The 16,588-nt window shown below is 44.5% G+C and overlaps 1 protein-coding gene across 3 annotated transcripts in view; it reads left to right on the top strand.

Annotated features, from left to right (window-relative positions):
- The window catches only part of DHX35 (DEAH-box helicase 35), a 73,443-nt gene that overhangs the window by 23,378 nt on the left and 33,477 nt on the right, over positions 1-16,588 (top strand). For all 3 annotated transcript variants that reach the window (XM_007447703.1, XM_007447702.1, XM_007447701.1), the window contains 5 exons: positions 1,315-1,419; positions 4,856-4,917; positions 5,769-5,838; positions 8,107-8,166; positions 15,875-15,987. In XM_007447703.1, the coding sequence (XP_007447765.1) occupies positions 1,315-1,419; positions 4,856-4,917; positions 5,769-5,838; positions 8,107-8,166; positions 15,875-15,987 (410 nt within the window). The remainder of the gene's footprint in view (positions 1-1,314; positions 1,420-4,855; positions 4,918-5,768; positions 5,839-8,106; positions 8,167-15,874; positions 15,988-16,588) is intronic.

The following is a 16,588-nucleotide window of genomic DNA, read 5'->3' as shown; positions in this document are numbered from 1 at the left end:
GATCCTCATCAACTCTTCAGTTTCTTAAACACCAATGGTCAGATAACGCCCAGTGTGCTAGGCTCGCAGAGGTGCGTGCAGGGAGCCTCTGGGCTCCTGAGCCTGGGGCTGCTGCGGCCCTATGGCTGTAGCTGAAAGCTCTGCCTCAGGACACCTCCTGTGTCAGCTCATGTTCCAGACTCAGGATGCAGGGACTACATGGGGAGGTTGCCTTGCTTGTGAGAGGAGGAGACGAGATGCATGGGGGTTGGTTGGTGGGCGGGGACCCCAGGAAACTTCCGTAATTTTGTTTCCCTTTGGTTCTTTGTTAGATAGTTTATATAATGAGCATTAAACTCTCTTTTCTTTCAAGGTAAACTAAGTTATAAGCATTATTGTTCTTCCACTTTTATGTTTATTCAGTATTTCGGGTATTTTCTATTAATAAGCTAATAGCCTTTGAATGGCCTTCTGGAGATCTTGTGGTTGGATTCTTTTTTCTTTCCTGCCCTCACCTTTTATTTGTCATCTATTGGTAGGTGAAAAATATATCTGTAGTTTATGGTCTTCATAATACATTATGTATTTTGTTTTCTACTTTTACTTTATTACGTTAACTTGGATCCTTTGTTAATCTTCTCATCTGCCTTTTGAAAAGTTTTCAACCTGCATTCTTGTCTCTGTTTCCCTTTGTAATAGTTTTGGTAGCTGGGACACTGTTGCAAATTGTTTTAGATTATCTTGCTCTGGAAACATTATTCTTTCGCTTCCAAAGAGAAATGAACATGGCCAAGTATTGAATTTGATCGTTCTTGTTCCCTTGCCTTCATGGTCCAGTGGAAGTTGTTTTATTTCAAGGCGTGAAGACATGGAAATTTGTCCCTAGTTGGTGTGCTAAAGAAAGCTTTAGGAATAGGGAGAATCTTGAAATTTCTTTTTCCCTTTTTGCTTCACCCACCAGGAAATCTAGAGCTGAATTTGTGGCTCAACTTAAATAACTTAGGCATATCTGTGTTTTAAAAATTTTCTCATTGACTTTGATCTTTTGAATTTTGTCTGCAATTTCTTTGATCCTGATCTGTAACATATTTACATGATTCCATTTTTATTCTTATAAGTTGCCTCAAGTCAATTATAGAATGAGGTGAGATACATAAAGTTGATAGCTGCTAAGTTTATCACACTAGTTTTCTAATAACCTGCCCCTTCTCTTCTCATTTCCCACTGTGTTCAACGTATTATTTAAAAAATGAGTGACCTTTAGATTTTCTGTAGTATGTGCTCTGGGCAGTAATTTCTGTGTCTCTATTTTCAGCATGATCTTTCTTCCCAAAGGTTGCAGGGAGAGTGGCTGAGGAAAGGGGTGCGGTGCTGGGCCACGAGGTGGGCTACTGCATCCGCTTTGATGACTGCACCAACCCACTGGCTACAAGAATTAAGGTGAGGTGCGGAGCTGCTTTTCCTGTTGTGAATAAGGAAGATTCTTTGCGGGGAGATAAAAACATGCAGCCATCGCTGCTGATTGAGGCAGTGATACTGTGGCAGAAAGCATATGAGAGCATCCTGGCCCTCAGGGAAGTTAGTCTGCTGGGAGGTGCAGAGCACTTTCCGAGTCTTCGCATCTTAGCCCAGAAAGGACCTTGGAAGTAGAGCTAAGCCCTTGGTTCTCCAGATGAAGAGGTTGAGGACCTGGGAGGTTGAATGACCTATCTGACATTACGTGTGCATTGGTGATGGAACCAGAACTCAAAACTGACCTTTCTCATGTTTGTTTTATTGTTTTCCCACCAATCCACATAGCTCACTAAATATAGAAACTTACCCGTAAAAGACTTAAAAACAGGAACAAATATTGGGTGGGCCGAAAGGTTTGTTCGTTATTTTCCGTAAGATGGCTCTAGTAGCACTTAGTTGTCTTTAACTTCATTCGAGACAATTTTGAGAAATTGTATGTGACAGCTGTCATAATCAGTGTGCGTTAAAAAGACATCAAAATTGGTGAATTTTTGTGTAGCCATTTTAATATTGAAGATGGAAGAAAAAAGCAGCACTTTCGGCATATTATGCTTTATTATTTCAAGAAAGGTAAAAACGTAAAAAAAAGATTTGTGCAGTGTATGGAGAAGGTGCTGTGACTGACTGAACGTGTCAAAAGTGGTTTGCGAAGTTTCGTGCTGGAGATTTCTTGCTGGACGACGCTCCACGGTCGGGTAGACCTGTTGAAGTTGGTAGCGATTAAATTGAAACAATAATTGAGAACAATCAACGTTATACCATGCAGGAGATAGCCGACATAGCCAAAATATCCAAATCAGGCGCTGAAAATCATTTGCACCAGCTTGGTTATGTGAATAGCTTTGATGTTTGGGTTCCACATAAGTTAAGCGAAAAAACCTTCTTGACCATATTTCCGCATGTGATTCTCTACCTAAATGTAATGAAAATGTTGCATTTTTAAAACAAATTGTGACAGACAATGAAAAGTGGATATTGTACCACAGTGTGGAACGGAAGAGATTATGGGGCAAGCAAAATGAACCACCACCAACCACAACAAAGGCCGGTCTTCATCCAAAGAAGGTGATGTTGTATATATGGTGGGACTGGAAGGGAGTCCTCTCTTATGAGCTCCTTCCGGAAAACCAAACGATTAATTCCAACAAGTACTGCTCCCAGGTAGACCAACTGAAAGCGGCACTCGATGAAAAGCATCTGGAATTAATCAACAGAAAATGCATAATCTTCCATCAGGATACTGCAAGACCGCGTGTTTCTTTGATGACCAGGCAAAAACTGTTACAGCTTGGCTGGGAAGTTCTGATTCATCCGCCATATTCACCAGACATTGCACCTTTGGATTTCCATTTATTTCGGTCTTTACAAAATTCTTTCTTTTTTAATAAATTTATTTATTTATTTTATTTTTGGCTGTGTTGCGTCTTGGTTACTAGGCGCGGGCTTTCTCTACTGGTGAGCGGGGACTACTCCTTTGCGACGCGTGGGCTTCTCATTGCGGAGCATGGGCTCTAGGCGTGCAGGCTTCAGTAGTTGTGGCTTGTAGGCTTAGTTGCTCCACGGCATGTGGGATCTCCCCTGACCAGGGCTAGAACCTGTGTCCCCTGTATTGGCAGGTGGACTCTTAACCACTGCGCCACCAGGGAAGTCCCTACAAAATTCTCTTAATGGAAAACATTTCAATTCCCCGAAAGACTGTAAAAGGCACCTGGAATAGTTCTTTGCTCAAAAAGATAAAAAGTTTTGGGAAGATGGAATTATGAAGTTGCCTGAAAAATGGCAGAAGGTAGTGGAACAAAACAGTGAATGCATTGTTCAATAAAGTTCTTGGTGAAAATGAAAAATATGTCTTTTATTTTTACTAAAAAACCGAAGGCACTTTTTGGCCCATCCAATAGTATAAATTGATAAAGTGTAGAATTCACAAATGTTATTTGCACTAATTAGAACTTTCCCATTTTCACATGATAATGGATTTTATATGTGTGTTCTTTGACCTCGTTGCTACTAGTAAAATAATTAGCACCAGTAGTAATCAGTGTAAATCAACTCAGCAGTGTCCACTGTGTATACCACTGTGCGAATCAGAGTCTCCCCAGTACTGTAAACAATGAATGAAAATGAATATTGAAATGAATATTGGTTGTTAGAAACTCAGTTACCTCAGCTTGCAACAGAGGAAAGCTGAAAATAGATGATCTAAATGTAGTGATTTGTAAAAATGTGGGCCTTGTTTTCTAAGTTTCTGTATTTTGTTACCTTTGACATTCATTTTGCTAGGTAAAGGCGTTATTCTTCTATACCATCAAATATATTTACATGAGCTAATTTTTAGATAAGTTTCAGTGAACTGCATAACCAAATGATTCTCTCTAGAGGGTCTTTCATGCAAAGTTTTGTATTCCATTCTGTAGTAGTTTCAGGGCACCCAGTTCTTGACTGGTGGTCTGTCACTGGTGGCAAGTTCTCATTTTCACTCCTATGTGTGTATATGGCAGCTCGTATCAGGTCCAAGAAAAATATGATGGAAATGCACCCTGCTTTGAAAAACAAAACAAAAAGTAAAAATACTAAGATACAGTGTGTGAGGGAAATGTTTAACTTTGTTAAAGTACTGAACTGTTTTGGGGTGAGAATAACAGCATCTAGTTGTTACTGCATTTTTCTGAAGCATTTTATAAACATTCATGAAGCTTAAATGATAATAGGTGCCGTTCTTGAGCTCTGTCTGTGTGCTAGGGCCTGTGCTAAGCACTGTACATGTACTATCTCACTCAATTCTCAAAATAACCCTGTGACGTGGATTCTTTTATTCTCTCCATTTTACAAATGAGGAGTCAGGCTCAGAGAGGGTAAGTAACATGCCCAAGGTTCACACAGCTAATAAGATGTAGAGCTGAGATTGGGACTCCCAGCAGCCTGACACGTTAGCTTGTGTTCCTAACCACAACCCCATCCAGCCTCCCTAAAATAATATCAGATGAAGTTGAGGTTAATAACCTCAAGAGCTGCAAGTCTGTGGTCTTTGGGGATGTTGTAGGAACGGTGATCTCAGACTCACAGCATCCCCCTGGACAGACACAGGTTTGTCTTCACTGCCTGTTCATCAGCAGCAGTGCCAGTGGTACAGGCTCAGAGCATGAAATTTTGCTAAAAGATTTGCAAGCCCCAGCTGAGGATCCCATCTTTGAAATCTTGTTTGTGAACCATTCCATTGCTTGATAACCAAAATGTTGGTGCATTTTCTCACAGTCCTTGGTGGGAATTGTCTTGTACACCCACTGGTGTTGAGGTTGTATGTGTTTTAGTTGTACTTGAACTTTTTGAATTATTTCTAAACATTTGTGTTTCTGTGTTTTAGTTTCTGACTGATGGAATGCTGGTCAGGGAAATGATGGTTGATCCATTGTTAACAAAATACAGGTAAATGTGTTCTTCCTGTGATAAGTTTCCTAAAGTTTCAAAAGTACACAAGTAGATTGAGAAGCATTTGTGTTAATAGATGGGATTCGCGACCATGCTCAGCTTTCCCAAAGCTTTTCTCCTTACTTTGGCTGTTACCACCTTTGATGTTCTTTTCAGAATTTACAGTCAAAACTGGGCTCACTAAAATCCCTGTCGTTATTTGAACAGTCTGTTGACTTGTTTTTATCTTTCTGGAGGGTGACTGCAGAGGCACAGCACAGAACCTGGCAGCATTTTGTTGAATGTAATATGCAGAGTCCAAATAATTATTTATACTTTCCCTTTCCTTGTGTGTCTCTGTCCATTGCTCATGGCGTTAAAGTGGTCCCACTCAGGCTCTGTGGTATTCTGGGAAAGGATATCACATTTGACTCACTGGTACACATGTGGCACAGCTGAGACCATGTGCCTCTTCCTGCTGTTTTCTGCAGTTTAACAGCCTTTGGGTGGGTGGGCTGTGTCCCGATTTTTATGTGCTCTGTGGGGTTACATGTTATATTGGAATTTAAAATCATGTATTAGATCCTGTTGGAATCCAGCGTGGGTGGTAATACTCTTTAGAAGTAGCAAAAAATACACCATTTTCTTCACCAAGATATGTTGATGTCACCATTTTTATTAGCGTAAGCGTTACCTCCTTTTCAAAGAGGAGTTACTTAGCGTTACTTTTGCTACAAGGTGATCGCATGGGGGCTAAATACCCAGCAGTCCCTTTGATGGTCTGAATACCCAGCAGTCTCTTTGATGGTCTGGATGGGCTTGTGCAGTGGTTGGTTTGATGCTTACTGAGATTGTCCCTCTGATTCTAGTGCCATCATGCTGGATGAAGCCCACGAGAGGACCTTGTACACCGACATTGCCATTGGCCTGCTGAAAAAGGTATAGCTTTGCTTTTGTTTTTGTTTTGTTTGTTGTTTGATTAGGAAAGTCCTTGTAGCAATTTAGAAAATCCAACAAAATACGGGGGAAAAAATGAAAATCATCTATCCTATTCATTCAGAGACAGTCACTGGTAGAATGTTGGTATGTTTCCTTCTCTTTTTTCTTTGTGCATCTTTTTGTGTGTGTACATGCGTCTGTTTTGGCAAAGTGGGGATTGGATTGTATGTTCTAAGTTGTCTCTTGCATATTTTTCTTAACGTTACATCAAGATCATTTTCCTGTGTGATTAAATGTTCTGTGAAGACATTTTTAGTGGCTACATAATCACGTCTCTACCATAAAGTATTTGACTCATCTGTTACTGTTAGGCATTTGTATGGCTCCCAGGTTTGAAGTTATTTTGAATAATGTTGCAAGGAGCACCCTTGTAGTTAGATATGTTGCATTTCTGTTTCTTTTCATTCTTTCACTATTTATTATAAAAGATTTCAAGCATACCCCAGGGTAGAGAGAAGGATTTAATGACCCCCATGTGCCCATCATCTGCCTTCAACAGTCATAGCCCACAGCCAATTTTGTTTCAACCTTACCTGCATCCTCTCCTCCCTTCCTGTATTTTCTGGTTGTTTTCTTTGGACAAATTCCCAATCACAGGAGTCTAGAAAGAGGTGATAGAGCGTGGACTCTGGCTTCAAATCTGACTCTGCTGAGTTTACTCATCTCTAAAATGGGACAGATACAGGGCTTCCCTGGTGGCGCAGTGGTTGGGAGTCCGCCTGCCGATGCGGCCCTCTGTATACCGTCTATATACTTAAGGCACAATCACACTTGGCTGGAAAAGTCTTTCTAAATCATAAATCTGATTGCATCACTCTCTCTTAAAACTTTTTCATGGCTTATTACTCTTAGGTAAAAATCCAGACCCCTTAATATGAACTTCTCCATAATCTGGCCCTCACTTATCTCTTCATCTTCATCTCTTGCCACTTCTTTTTCTAGTCTCTACACCAGGGGATCCAAAGTGGAGTGCATGTACAAGACCATCCTTAGAGAAAAAAAAAAAAAAAAAAAAAATGCAACAGATACAAGTTTCTCTCTCTGCTGGTTTACTTTCCTATCTGATAGCCACTAGCCACCTTAGGTTTTAATTAGTTGAAATAGAATAAAATAAAAAATTCAATTCTTTAGTCACGCTGGCTATATTCCAAGGGCTCTGTAGCCACATGTAGCTAGTGGCTACTGCATTGGGCAGAACCTCTCTGTCTTTGAAGAGTGTTCTCTTAGAGCTGCCCTATGACATAATTTGTTGTGAGGCTAAACTTAGAAAATGTAAAATTATTAGGATGGTGCCTGACACAGGGCCTTAAATAGACTATGAGGTAACCTTCCCATTGGGAGGATGTCCACAGCTGGGTGAGGGGAAGGTGGGCTGGATTTCAGAGGCCCCTAGCCTCTTTGTGCAGTGTATATACTATACAACTGTACTCAGAGACCCTGGAATAGCACATAATTTAGTATATGCTAGTTGCTGTTGTTATTGTTATTTTCATTATTAATTTATTCCTTGGCCAAAGATTTAGACTTTTTAATACTTATGAGGAATTATCCCACCATTGCCTTCCCAATAGTGGGAATTATCCCTCTATTGCCTTCTGAGGAATGGTATAACAAGGGGGCCTATTTCACTGAATCTTTGCTAACACAGAACATAAATCTTTGCCAATGTGATGGATGAAAAAATAATCTCATTGTTGTTACACATTTTTGCTATAATTTATTTGATCATTTCTCCTATGCCTCTTGATCGTCTGTTTCTTTGAATAACTGTTAGTATCTTTTGTCCATATTTCTGCCTTGGTGTTATCATTTATTGTTTGTTTGCTTTTGATGTATTTTTTCATACTTTAACTGTATATACATAGATTCTGACTATCCAGGTGTCAGGAAAAAATGGTTTTACTTCTGGTAAATTGATATTTAGGTTTTAAAGTTCCTTTATACTCTCTATCCATTTTTTTTTTAGCTTTTTATCTTGGAAAATTTTGTCACTTACACACTTAGAAAGAATAGTCTAATGAGCCACCTTTTCACCTATGACTTAACAGTTATCAATTTGTGGTTGGTCTTGTTTCATCTTTAAGCTCCCCCCACCCCGCAAAAAAGTACACACACTGGATTATTTGGTAATAAATTTCAGATATCAGATTATCTCATCTGTAAGTATCACACTATTATCATTGTCTTTTTTTATGTCTTCTTTTTTAGATTCAGAAAAAGCGAGGGGATCTTCGATTGATTGTGGCTTCAGCCACCTTGGATGCAGAGGTATGAGCATTTCCCCCTCTCGCCCTCTGTCCCTGGTTAGCACTGGGATTGTTGGACATGTCCTTGGGAAGCTACCTGCAGCAAGAGCTTATCTTTGGCAGGATGGCCTACCTTCCTTATGGGGCCATCCGATGTACTAGATTCCATGTGATCAGAGGAAACTCCTTTTCAGCTTGTGGGTGGAAACTAGCCTGTAGTTAATTGAGTTCACAATTTCCTATTTGTCTTGTTTCTCTACAGACTATGTTTTCCCCTACACAGGCAATTTCTTTTTATTACTCTAGTTGGAGGCTATATTTCTTCTTCTTTTTTTTTTTTTTTTGCGGTACGCGGGCCTCTCACTGTTGCGGCCTCGCCTGTTGCGGAGCGCAGGCTCCGGACGCGCAGGCTCAGCGGCCATGGCTCACGGGCCCAGCCGCTCCGCGGCATGTGGGATCTTCCCAGACTGGGGCACGAACCCGCGTCCCCTGCATCGGCAGGTGGACTCTCAACCACTGTGCCACCAGGGAAGCCCTATATTTCTTGAATTTATGACTTTAGCATTTATATTGGGGGTACAGTTGAAGTTTTCCCTGTACATATAATAATTTCCGTGCTATAATTTTTTTATGGCTAAGTTTACATTATTTTTCTTTTTAAAAAAATTTAATTGAAGTATAATTGATTTACAATGTTGTGTTAATTTCTCTTTTTTAAAGATTTTTTAAAAATAAATAATTTATTTATATATTTGTTTTTGGCTGCATTGGGTCCTCGCCGCTGCACATCTAGCCACGGTGAGCAGGGGCCACTCCTTGCTGTGGCATGTGGGCCCCTCACCGCGGTGGCCTCCCCTGTTGCAGAGCACAGGCTCCAGGTGTGCAGGTTTCAGTAGTTGTGGCAGGCGGGCTCGATAGTCGTGGCTCACGGGCTTCAGAGCACAGGCTCAGCAATTGTGGTCCATGGGCCTAGCTGCTCCATGGCACGTGGGATCCTCCTGGACCAGGACTCGAACCTATGTCCCCAGCATTGGCCAGCAGATTCCCAACCACTGTGCCACCAGGGAAGCCCCTGTTGTGTTAATTTCTGCTGTACAGCAAAGTGATTCAGTTGTACATAAAAAAATATATATATATTCTTTTTAATATTATTTCCCATTATGGTTTATCATGGGATATTGAATATAGTTCTCTGTGCTATGCAGTAGGTACTTGTTGTTTATCCATTCTTTTTTTAAAATAAATTTATTTATTTATTTATTTTTGGCTGCATTGGGTCTTTGTTGCTGCGCGCGGGCTTTCTCTAGTTGCGGCAAGCAGGGGCTACTCTTCCTTGCAATGCGCGGGCTTCTCATTGTGGTGGCTTCTCTTGTTGTGGAGCACGGGCTCTAGGTGCGTGGGCTTCAGTAATTATGGCACATGGGCTTAGTAGTTGTGGCTTGCAGGCTCTAGAGCACAGACTCAGTAGTTGTGGTGCACGGGCTTAGTTGCTGTGCAGCATGTGGGATCTTCCCGGACCAGGGCTCGAACCCATGTGCCCTGCATTGGCAGGCGGTGTTTATCCATTCTATATATAAAAATGTATATCTGCTAACCCCAACCTCCCACTCCATTCCTCCTCAAACCACCCCCCCCCTTATTTTTCTCTTAATGACTAATATTTTAGTCCAGACAGCAGTTCAGTTCAACACATAATTTTGACCACTTGCTGCACGCACACACACACACACACACACACACACACACACACACACACCCCCTGCTGAGACAGCCAAGGAGGGGGTGCTCACTCTCTAGTCATCTGGAGGATGTCCAGAAGCTTTCGCGGAGGAGGGACATCCCACCTGGGTTGGAAAGATGCACAGAAGTTCACCAGATGGGCAGGGGTGGGGAAGTGGGGAAGTGCATCCTAAACATGCACAGAAACCACAGGGGCATGAAAGCATGTGTTCAAGCGGCTGAGTCAAGTATAAGGTGGGAGCCATACCTCGCCCGTGGTCCCCTGCGGGGGGTGATGTGCCCCCCGTCGCCTCTCTGTCTCCTTCCAGCTTCTTTAGTGCTCCTCATACTCCTGCCTCCCCTTGCTGTTCCAGAAAAACCTAAGCATGCTTCTGCTCTTGGTGGGGGGAACCCTCTTTCTAGACCACTCTGACCCCAGACGTTCTCATGGCTTTGCACTCATTTCATTCCAGTCTTGATCAGATATTAGCTCCCAGAGAGCCTTTCTTCACCACTGTCTAAAACGGTGTCCCTGTTGCTCTCCATTCTCTTACTCTCCTCATTTTTTCTGTTTAGCACTTCTCACTAGCTAACATATGCATATCCGGGTGTTTGTTTATTGTATGTTTCCTGTCACTAAAATGTAAGCACCATGAAGACTGGGACTCTGACTGTCTTACTCTATGTTATCCCTTTCATCTAAAACAGTGTCTGGCACAACAGAACAGGGACTTGGGGTTGAATGAATCTTAGTTGAATGGAAAGTGATGGGAGATTCAAATGGAGAGATTGGTAGGGGTCAGATGATGGGAGGCCTTACAGGCCACGTGAAGGAGGAAGGACTCGCCCTGCTGGTCAGGAGCCCCAGAAGAGTGTGAGGCATAGCAGTGACTTGATCGCATTTGGGTTCTAGAAAGATCACTCTGGGTGCTGTGTAGAAGAGATAAGAACAGATGTGGAGATCCCAGTCAGGAGGGCAGTCCTGTAATGCAGCTGAGATGAAAAGGGCCTGGCTCTTGGTATCCCTGTGGCTTCTGGGATGCAGAACAACTTGGAGAAGAAACTCAGCATGGCTGAGAGAGATGCCTGCATGTGCCCTGGCTGGTTTCTCGGACCTTCTCACGGGCTGTAGGAGTCTGTTATCTTAGGTCTGCCCACCGTAACTCTTGGGTTAAAGCTCTCTGTTGCCCTCTTTATTTATTTATTTTTTTGCGGTACGCGGGCCTCCCACTGTTGTGGCCTCTCCCCTCGCGGAGCGCAGGCTCCGGACGTGCAGGCCCAGCGGCCATGGCTCACAGGCCCAGCTGCCCCGCAGCATGTGGGATCCTCCCAGACCGCGGCACGAACCCGTGTCCCCTGCATCGGCAGGCGGACTCTCAACCACTGCGCCACCAGGGAAGTCCTGTTGCCCTCTTTAATAATTCTTACACCCTTTACCCATGATACTGGCCGGAATACTATTTTGAAGGCTGCACCTGACCTCATCTCCTGTTATCTCCTCTATGACCAAGTTGCCCAGAACATCTCTATTTTACCCCTTATGTTCGTCACCACCCCCCTTTTAAAAATTATTCCCAATAGTTTTTTTTTTTTTTTTTTTAGCGGTACGCGGGCCTCTCACTGTAGTGGCCTCTCCCGTTGCGGAGCACAGGCTCCAGATGCGCAGGCCCAGCAGCCATGGCTCACGGGCCCAGCCGCTCCACGGCATGTGGGATCTTCCCGGACCGGGGCACGAACCCGTGTCCCCTGCATTGGCAGGCAGACTCTCAACCACTGCGCCACCAGGGAAGCCCCCAATAGTTTTTATTCTGCTCGAAATCTATAACATCCAAGGCTTTTCTTAGAATCATTGTTAATACTTATTTCTTGCTTACTTGTTTTTTGCCTTTCATTGTCTTTGGTGTGGCATGGAGATTTAAAAACGTAGCTTCTTTCTTTTCTGCCTACTATAGTTGATAGAGACGGACTTCCTGGAAGTGATTTTTTTAGGTGGGAAAGTGGAATGTAGGAGTTGTGTCACACCTTGAGCGCGCTAGCATGCAGGGGTTGCTGGGATGTCAGCAGCATTCACGGGGTCCTTGGGTGGGCTCAGGCCGTCCTTTTCTTCATCCCTTCCTGGCTCAGCCAGTGAGGGGGAGTGAGGTCTGTGTGTGAGTGAGGGGGGACCCAGGTGGGTGTGGGTACACGTGGGGTGTGGAATGTGTTCCCAGGTGAGAGAGAGCGAGGAAGAGGAAGGAACGGGCTAAAGTGGATGAGAGAGGAAGAGTGTATGTGGGCGTGGGAGTGGGGTAGGACGTGGCTCAGGTAACATTTTGCCCTAGAGGCCCAGGGGGACCAGAACTCATCCCTGGTCCCCCAGCTGCTGGATATGTGGGCGACAGGCTCATTCCAAGCTCCACTGCCTGGAGGGATAGATACCACCCGCTCTGGTTTCGCTCAGGGTCTGGGGTGGCCCAGCTTGCAGGTGAGGACACCAGTGACGGTGCCTGGGAGGCAGAGGAGGCAAGTGGAGTTTGACAGGAGCTGATCACATAGTCGCCTTGATTGGTTTAGCTGTTTGTAAGCCTAATTAAGTCAGCAATTACAGAATATGACCGGGTATAATTATGGAGTATTTATTGACCATTTTATCACATGGTGGTGTTTTTCTTTTATTGGTTTCCATTCACACGGCAGAAAATATGATCACTGACAGCTCCCACAGTTTTTTGTCACAGGTCCAGCTTGAAGAGAGAATAATTTCTCTTTCCAGATTCCTGAAGAAGGAATTTGGGGTCTTCTGGGGTCAGGAATCCACTTGGGACCATTCTGCATGGGCCAGGGGTGGGCAGGTCATGTCGGCGTGGCTGTTGGGGTCCAGTCCTGTGGGTCAGATCAGAGCCACTGCCAGGAGGAAGCTGGTGAGCTGGGAAGGCAGTGCACCAGACGTCCACGCCGTTTACGTTCCATTTCATAGACGAGCCTCTTCCTCTATGTCATTTTATGTTTCTCACCATGTGTGTGTGTCAGTGTGATCCATGTCTTTGAAACTTGACTTAAACTCTTGTTTTCTAGGTGGTTGAACCCACTTCACTCCTCCGGGTCCTTCATTCTGCCTCAAGATGCGTACACTGTTGATACTATATTTATTTGCTTTCTAATCCATATTTTATATTTCCAAATAGAGATAAAAGATAAAGACCTTAAGGATAAAAGTCTCATGCCTTCTCACTTAATGCTGAGTTTGATTTCTTGAAAGAGCAACACCCTGTCTTTACCCCTCAGCACCACAGACTCCTTAACGGAAGGTGTGGCCATCTGCACTCTCACACCAGTGTTAAGCCTTCTCACACCAGGGTTAACCCTGTTCTGCTTGCCTTTTTGGCCCAAAAAGCCTGTCTGCCAAGCCTTTTTTAAAATCTTCCTCCTCCGCCTGCAGCCTCTGGAGCTCCACCTTCTCCCCTCGCTCCGCCTCCTTGATGGCTTCCCCAGGCTCCTTTGCTGGCTGCTCTTCCTTCGCCAGGCTGTTCATCTTCATGGCCCCTGGTTCAGTGGATGCTCCCACTTCTGGCCTCTTAACTAGGCTCCTTCGCTCCAGCCTGGGCTGCCAGCAGCGGGCTAGCCACAGACCATGAAACTCATGGACCCACGACTCCTACAAACTCGTGGCTCTCAGCAGCTCTACGGCAGTCTCTTTCTCACTGTCGTAGTCATTTTGGCTCAGGACATTCATTGCTTTAGGAAGTTGCTTCTTCTGTGTTTTTGTGTGTGTGTGTGTGTGTGTTGTTTTTTTTTTTTAGCTTTAAGAAGTTTTTACCCCTTATTGGGTAAGAAGTAATTCCATCGTCCCCGGTATGCACGTGTGCCCTCACACTCACAATGGCCAGGTCCCATCTGTCACACTTCTGGAATGCATTGCTTTCACACTGCCCCTGTTCATGCTTTCATTCTTTGTCCTCTGAGCTGTTGTAATAGCTTCCTTAACTAGTCGGCTGGGCTCTAACCTCTGATCACCCCTGCCCTTCTCCAGAATGGCCTCCAGAGTCAGGGATGCAGAACAGGTCTGATCACTTCACACCCATCTTCGCTGCCCTTGTCTTGCCCATCTAATAAAGTGCCTGTGCAGTATGACATTTGGACCACTGCAGAATGATCACTACGATCACTTACTGAGTACTGTTCGAGGCCAGACCTGTGCCAAGTGCAGTCAGACACACTTTATAGGAGCAATAGCCTTGCAGGGTGTAGAGAGCACTTCATCCATTTTGTCAATGAGACAACCAACTCAGAGATGAGATGGGCCTGCCCTAGACCTTGAGCTGTCTCCTCCATCAGGGGCCCCTTTACATCTTAGTCTACACTCTGCTGTCATCCTAGGAAGGGGGTACCTCTTCTCCTTCCTAGCTGGTAATAATCGTCCTCAGGCTTAGCCAGGGGATACTGCTGCCTCCAGGAAGCCCTCCCTACAGCCAGTCATTATTGGTCTTTCGTCCTCCCCAAATTGTAACTCGCAGCTCTTTTCTGGTCATCCATCATTGGGCCTCGGTTTATGTTATGATTGGTCCTTTGCACGCCTTCCTCCCTGGCTTATTCACTCTTTGGGGGAGTGGGATGGAGTCTCTTCTCCCTTGTTTGTGCATCACTTGTAGTGTGCCCATGCTCTGCACACCACAGGACACAGGAAGGCTGAAGTCGCTTGCAGAGAATTTACCCGAAAGAAGCATGGAGAGTGGTGCCGTGTGGTTCTTCATAGCACAGCGCAGTTCTTTTGTTGGCCTGAGGCTTGTTTTCTTATGCCTGTGCAAACACAACTTTGAGGTTAACATGTAGCATCCAGCTATTTTGTAGTTCAATCCAGTGGACTCTTCTAGAAGTGCTCCTCCAAGCCCTTTCACATTGCACTCGATGCAGGTCCTCAGGGCACCCCTGGGCTCCCAGTTTTCAGGAGCAGGCGTGGGTGTGTTTAGGGAAGATACCTGGGAACTAAAGAAGACAGGCCTTGTGATCACATGGCCAGGCCTCCTAGGAGAAGAGAAAGTGATGCTGGGCCAGGCCTCAGGGGATCGGAAGGTCACTGAGAGTCAGATAATGGTGTGCTCCACCTTACAGGATGTCTGTGCCCCTGCAGCTAGACAGCAGCCCCCCTCCAGCACTCTGTGTCCTGCCGGCTTGGTCACTCGGTTCTTCTCGGTCTCAACTTCTCTGTGTGTCTTGGGTCACATGCCCCAAGAGGGCATCTTTGGTGGAGTCTCCCTCCCCCATCGTTGGCCAGTGCTCTCACGTCAGGCCTCCCTATAGACTGCAGGTCTGGTGGTCAAGTGCCATTGAAGAGGACGTGGCCACCTATTCAGGAGGAATTGCCAAGAGCCACTCTTCTCAACAGGGTCCTGTGGGAGCATCGGAGAAGTGAATGCTTGCCAACCTCCCCCATACAAAGTATTGTGCTTCTTCCTGTGGGGCATATAAAGATGGAGAGGACTCTGTCCCTGTACATATAGAGTATATGCAGATCTGTAACTGTGCTACCAGGGACACATCTACTGTTCATAGACGTATATGCTTCCTTTATACACTGATAACTTGTGTGATCAGAGCTGTGCTTTCCAGATAAGAGCTACACATCAACCTGATTTAATCCTTATTTAACTTGAGTTATACCTTCTGACCTAATTTTCTGTTAAATAAAATACGGGGGTTGGGGGGGCCGGGTGTGGGTGGGTTAAGATCAATAGCACAGCTGCATGTTGACTCAGATGCACTGCTGAATGCAGTTTGGAAACCTAACTTTTATCATTTCTATCAGGTCTTCAGTAAAGAGTCTGTTCATTGAAATGTGATTCTCCAAAATTGCAATAATAAAAATATGATTTTTAATAATTATTTTGTAACCCCTAGACTGTATTATATATATCCAATCCCTACTCCCCACCCCCTGCTCTGCCAGTTTTATATTGTTTTCTTTCTTTCCGTGAATTACTATGAACCTTTTTTTTTTTGAGAGGAGTGAAGAATTGATTTTGTTTTTCTTTTAGAAATTTTGGGATTTCTTTAATCAAAATGACACCAGTGACCCAACCAGGGATACGTGCGTGATCCTTACAGTGGAAGGGCGAACATTTCCAGTGGATATCTTTTATCTACAAAGGTTTGATGGTCCTCGCATTTTTAATGGGGGTGATTAGAAAACTAGGCCTGTTCTGTGGGAGGAGAAGCAGTTGCATCTGCTTGCGGCTCTGAGGGCGATGTGCCAGACTGCTGAGGAGGGGCGGGCGTGTTTTGCACCTTCCATCATTGATAGGGTGTTCTGGAACCCTGCTCCGTATCACTGTTGGATTTAGTTTAAACTCTCCATACTGATGTGCAGGTTTCTATGACTCTGTGGTCCCTGGGCTCAGCTGGAAAGAGCAAAATGGTAACGGTGTCGCAGGGAGGAGGGTTCTGTAGTTGTCAGAACTGGGTTTTACAAGACTGTCTGTCAGCTTGGGCAGTGTTAGTGATTTGAATCATTTGGTTCTCAGCTCTTTACATCTTAGCAAGAAGGCCTGGTTGACATTTTTGGGAGGAGCCTCCTTGGACAGGAAGGAGTCATCCTAATTCCTACCCCTAGTCACTGGACAGACAAAGACCAGGAGCCTGGGCCAGTGGCTGATGAATCCAGAGAGTTGTGGGCTTGTCTTCTGAGTGATTCTAGTGGGACAGGACACCCATTAGCTCCTGTCAGACATGCTGCCAGTGGTCAGGAGGGG

The sequence above is a fragment of the Lipotes vexillifer genome, unplaced genomic scaffold (assembly GCF_000442215.2).
Source record: "Lipotes vexillifer unplaced genomic scaffold, Lipotes_vexillifer_v1.1 scaffold397, whole genome shotgun sequence".
Classification (NCBI taxonomy): Eukaryota; Metazoa; Chordata; class Mammalia; order Artiodactyla; family Lipotidae; genus Lipotes; species Lipotes vexillifer.
The sequence above is the reverse complement of the archived record's forward strand: the minus strand, read 5'-3'. Positions and strand labels throughout refer to the sequence as shown.